Source organism: Solanum tuberosum, unplaced genomic scaffold, assembly GCF_000226075.1.
Source record: "Solanum tuberosum cultivar DM 1-3 516 R44 unplaced genomic scaffold, SolTub_3.0 scf00759, whole genome shotgun sequence".
NCBI classification, from domain to species: Eukaryota; Viridiplantae; Streptophyta; class Magnoliopsida; order Solanales; family Solanaceae; genus Solanum; species Solanum tuberosum.
In genome coordinates, this window is record NW_006239712.1 from 20,610 (window position 1) to 25,876 (window position 5,267).

Below are 5,267 nucleotides of genomic sequence, written 5' to 3' on the forward strand. Positions count from 1 at the left end.
CTAATTGATCCACAACCATCTCACATAATATAATTGGTTTAATTAGCATTTTATAAAATTTATTTTTAAATTTTGATAATATTTTCTTATCTCATAAGACTCTGAGTAACATCCTTTTTAATCTTCCCACTTTTAGATAATAAATACAAAATACTTAAAACTTCTTTCTTTAACTCTGAATAACTTATATATTAAACTTCACTTTCATATCCGTCTCAATATAAAAAAACTAGTATATATATTTTTGTCATTTTCTCTTACACACACTTTGACTAATTTTTGCATACATGTGATTCTCTTAAAAGAGAGAAAAAGAAACTAACTTCCATTCATGAGATGTCACAAAAAAAAAGTACATAAAACTTGACAACAAAGCAATAAAAAACAAAATCTCATGCAGAAAAGTCCAAGAGAAGTTGTGATTAAGAGGCAACTTCATTAACAATATCTTGTAGTTTTCTTTCTAATACTTCACAACATATTTGTCCCATCATGTTGTAGAAAGACTTGAGATCTGATAATTGTTCCACAGACATTTTCCCCATTATCTTTCTAGCTAACCCTTCTCTCTCCTCATTCATCTTTAATTTCTCTAAGTAAGAACATCCATTTCTTACTGTGGCTCCCATCTTAATTAACCTTGTCTCTTGTTGGATACTCAATGCTGTATTTGACTACAATATTACATAATCAACCACAATCAAGGATTAGTATATAAGTTATATAAATGGTGAGCGTAAGGTTAATCGTGTATAAACAATGTAATTTTTCTTCAGAAGAAATTTAAATGAATTTAAATATATCGGTCCTATCTGGCTCTGCACCTACTTTTAGATTAATTAAAGTATATCTTTAATTAGGTCTTTTTGAAATATAAAATTTGCATATAATTTTAAATTATGAACATGTGACCTGCTATAACAAGTAAAAATGACGGATAACATTTTTTTACATTAATGAAGATATTTGTGATAAGGTAGAAGTGATTTTTGTGATGAACAAGATGAGCGCAAGACTTAAATGGTTTGAACATGCGAAGAGGAAATGCCTAGATGCCTCAATGGAAATCTGAAACGTTGGCAAGGATGAGTTTAAAGAGGAGTAAGGTAAATCGAAGAAATAGTAGGGACTGGGGAGAGGTGATTAGAAAAGATATGGCACAACTTCAACTTATCAAGGATTTAACCTTAGATATGAGGACATGAAGGTTGCAAATTAAAATAGAAGGTCAGAAATATATGTACACTCTACCCTCTCCTAACTCACGTATATAAAAATACACTAAGTATGCCATATGTATAATTTAAACTCATTTAGAATATGTGCTCACAATCTTGATAAAGTAATGATTGACTTATATCAATTGTTGTACTGACTTAATTTCACGTGTGATCACTGAATTTTATAAAATTATTTTTTATATATATACCTCTAGGAACTCTGCCCCAGCATCCAAGTCAGATTCTTTTGATGGATGCATCTGGCTGCTTCCTTCATATATATTCCTAGCAAGAGAAAAACTTCTAACTATAATTTTCCTCTTTTTTTCCATTTCTTGATTAAGCTTTATGGGTTTTTTGACACTTGTTGATAACTTCTTGTTGTAAGCAACTACAGCTTTCACAAACTCCTGCAAATTAAATAACATTCAACTAATTAATAAGATATAAGCCAAAAAGAATAAAAATTCCTACCCAAAACATTTTAGTAGCTGGTTAGAATTATTAATGTATTAATAATGTAAATATTAGTTATGCGTGTATTAATTATTTCATCGCTTACTCCACATAATATAATACACAAATTTTCTCATAACTTATACATTTAATAGTTATATGGAACCATATGTCGTATTAATTTTATTCATGAATAATTTGATTCTTAACTAGCAACCAAACATTTTATAACTTATATATAAATTAATACGTGAATAAGTTTCTTCTTTACTAGCTATCAGATGATCCGAAATAATATTAATATATTACAGCAAGTAACTTGCATTATTTTTTTTTAGTTATTAATCTCACATATTTTATCCATCATATATACATAGTTATTTTTGTAAAATTTCTTTAACACTATCATTGTATATAAGTTAATTGTCACAAAACATACGGTACAATAAAAGAGACATTTAGTGGCTATAAAACATTAAGCGACAATTAAGTTGATATCATTGCAGCTAGAGTCATTAAGGTTTTTAGTGATAGTTATATAAAGTGTTGGTTATAAATACTCATATTATATTACTACCGCTTAATGTAATATAGCGATAATTATATTGTTACCACTAAATAAGTATCGTTAAATTCTTTATTTGTTGTAGTGACAGAAGAGTTGAGAAGTGTATAGAAAAACCTGATAAGCAAAAGTGCATCCAGGATAATCAAACTCATCTGTATCTTGTTGTCTCATTCTCTCTGGATGAAATTGAAGTCCCATAATAAATTTACCTTCCTCAGGATTATAAGCATCAGGATCATAGAACCCTTCAATTAAACCATCATGTGAAAATGCCATAGGAACAAATCTTTGAGCTAATTTCTTGACTCCTTGATGGTGATAACTATTCACACAAATTTCCATTTTATCATCTTCTAGTGAATCTTTGAACCAATAGTGCAATGGGGTATTTTCAATAATCTTGACAATATGCCTATGATTATCATAGTTATCATAATCAATGTGAACTACCTTTTTGTCTTGAGGGAGGTTTCTTGAGAGATCTTTCTCAATGTCTCTGTAAAGAGTTCCTCCACATGCTACATTAAGTACCTACATATTAAAGACACGTAGACAGAGGTGGATTCAGAATTTAATCATGACAATATTTTAATTTTTGACACTATGTTTTTTTAAAAAAAATTAAACCAAAGAGTTACTACTAGTGAGATTCAAACAAATGAAATTCGTATATTTTGACTTTTTCAAGGCGCTTAAAATCACTGGGCTACAACACCTTGTTGTTTTGACACTAAATTTGTTGTATTCAAAATAAATAAGAATGAAGTGTCAAAAATACACCTAATTATTTTACTGAAAATAAGTAATTTTCTTATATTTTGTGTTTAATATGTAAGTTGAAAATATTATCTTAAAAGTTATATGTGTATAATCTATTCAAACAATATAATAAGAGGTGTAGGTGGGGTTAGGAGTGTGGGATTGTATGGTTGGGGGCTTATGAGGGTAGGGGCAGGGGTGAGATTTGTTGGAGGGTGGAGAAGATTAGACAATTAATGTTTAATGACAGTATTTGTTTCTCTTATTTTTACTATGAAAGTTACTTTTCTCATTATGACGTTGTTATAGAGAAATTTGACTGTACCTGTGACCCTCGACATATTCCCAAGTAAGGTATGTTCCTTTCAAGACAGAGCTTTGCCAATCTCAGCTCAATTGTGTCCTTTTCTTTGTCAATGGCTGTATCACTCACATGTTGTTTCCGAATTTCTTCGATTTCTTCAGGAGACAGATGATTGGATTCGTCGTCGTATAGAGAAGGGTCTATATCTTCTCCTTCACATAGAAGAACTCCATGAATTGGTTCAAAGCTTTCCAACAACATATGGACCCCTGAAACTCTAGGTACAATTACTGGGACAGCTCCATAGCTTACTATAAGATCAAGATGATATTCTCCTGTAAAAGTGACAGAATCAGAAATTATAATAAAGCGATCCAAGAAAATGCAAAAAAAATGATAAATTGAAAATGCAAGATTTGTTCTGATTTATGTTAAGGGAGTTCAGAGTATGAAGGTCAAAATAGTAATTTTGACTCTGAATATGAGTATATATACATATTAGAAAACTATACTAAAAAATACTACAAGTCAATATATACTATTTAACTAACATTTACAAAAATTATAATAAAAACAAAATTATTTGACTTATCAAACAGTAATACTTTCACATGAAATGTAACTAGAAAAAAAGATAATAACATACCAACAAAATCAACAAACTTGTTCTTGCGAACGGTTCGCCTAGAGACGATGAGGACACGAGGTAAGACTACAGAGAGCTGGGAGGCAGCCATGGCAAGACGACTTGTTAACCTATAAAATCTTCAATTGATCAAAATGAATTTCTAGATTCGCAAATCTATATGGTTATAATTGTTATAAGTGAGTTGTCAACTACTAGTCAATTGTACATACAAAAATACTAATAAAAAAAAATATTTCTAATTAAAGAGAAGAAAAAAAGATGAAGATGAAATTTTAGTTATATGAATATTGCTATTTATATAGAGAGCTTAATTGGGGTGGTTGAGTAGAAAATAGAGGAAAGTTGAGGGATTTTTAGAACGATCCGCCGCGTAAGAGCAAACGTAGGCATGGTGAAGATCCAAATCAGGGGCGGATCTAGAGGCATGTATATAATTCACAAGTAGGGGTAGGGCGGATTCAGTATATAATGTACGGATTTATAGAATTCAGTAACTTTTTTTTTATAAAGAAATAAATATTTAGAATATTTACATGTGAATTCAGTTATTATCATACTTCTTCTATCACATTTTATATGATGTAATTTGACTTGACACACTACACGATAATAGCTTAATTGTCTCTAAATATTTATTTTTAGCGGCAATTAACACTTTTTTATACGTCTCTAAAGTGTTTAGCGACATTGAATCTAATGACACTTAACTAATGCCGGTAAAGACTTTAACACTCTTTACTAATGTGCCTATTTAATGTCGATAAAAGTTATTTTTATTGTAGTGACATGAAATTTAAGAAAAAAATTAACACATTTGAAACTTGTGGTTTAAATGAGTAATAGATGTTTATGTGATCTTTACATACGGTTAAAATAATTTTTATATATTTATAATAGATGTCAAACCCCCTTTAGCTACTTCGTCTGTGTACTTCTTCAGAATTTAAATATTTTTCAATGAAAATTCTGACTCTATCACTAATTTTAGTAGCTATATAGAAATCTACTAAATTCAAATTTTAGTTTCGTCTCCATTTACTAGAACCAAGTAGCTTATGCACAAATATTTATTTAAATTTAAATTTTAAATTCGTCTCGAATCCCAATAGTGGGGAGAATTTTTTGAGAACATTAGGAACCAGGGGAGGGTTTATTGGGTTAATTAATATAGCTGTGTTTGCGTTTTCAAAGTGTTGCATAATATGTTGACAAATATATATCTGATGGAGGTTCTTTCTGAAACGGTTCAAAAGCTGATGGGATGCTGATCTGGCAATTTTGTATTCTTTTCTATTTTGGATTTTTCATCTT

At 29.8% G+C, this 5,267-nt stretch overlaps 1 protein-coding gene across 1 annotated transcript; it reads right to left on the reverse strand.

The window, feature by feature from the left end:
• Positions 1–309: 309 nt before the first annotated feature.
• Positions 310–4,377, reverse strand: LOC102586707 (protein NtpR-like). The gene is made up of 5 exons (XM_006367440.2): positions 3,954–4,377; positions 3,329–3,642; positions 2,359–2,775; positions 1,430–1,630; positions 310–674 (listed from the first exon to the last, which is right to left on the reverse strand). The coding sequence occupies exons 1-5, from the start codon at positions 4,042–4,044 to the stop codon at positions 423–425; spliced, it is 1,275 nt and encodes a 424-aa protein (XP_006367502.1). The 5' UTR covers positions 4,045–4,377; the 3' UTR covers positions 310–422.
• Positions 4,378–5,267: the final 890 nt, after the last annotated feature.

Bases quoted from the DNA above. Each gene is read 5' to 3' on its own strand.
- LOC102586707 (XM_006367440.2), bottom strand. From the start codon at position 4,044: ATGGCTGCCTCCCAGCTCTCTGTAGTCTTACCTCGTGTCCTCATCGTC. The intron at 3,643-3,953 runs GTATGTTATTAT...TCACTTTTACAG, and splicing joins CAAGTTTGTTGATTTTGTTG to GAGAATATCATCTTGATCTT. The intron at 2,776-3,328 runs GTACAGTCAAAT...TTTAATATGTAG, and splicing joins GAATATGTCGAGGGTCACAG to GTACTTAATGTAGCATGTGG.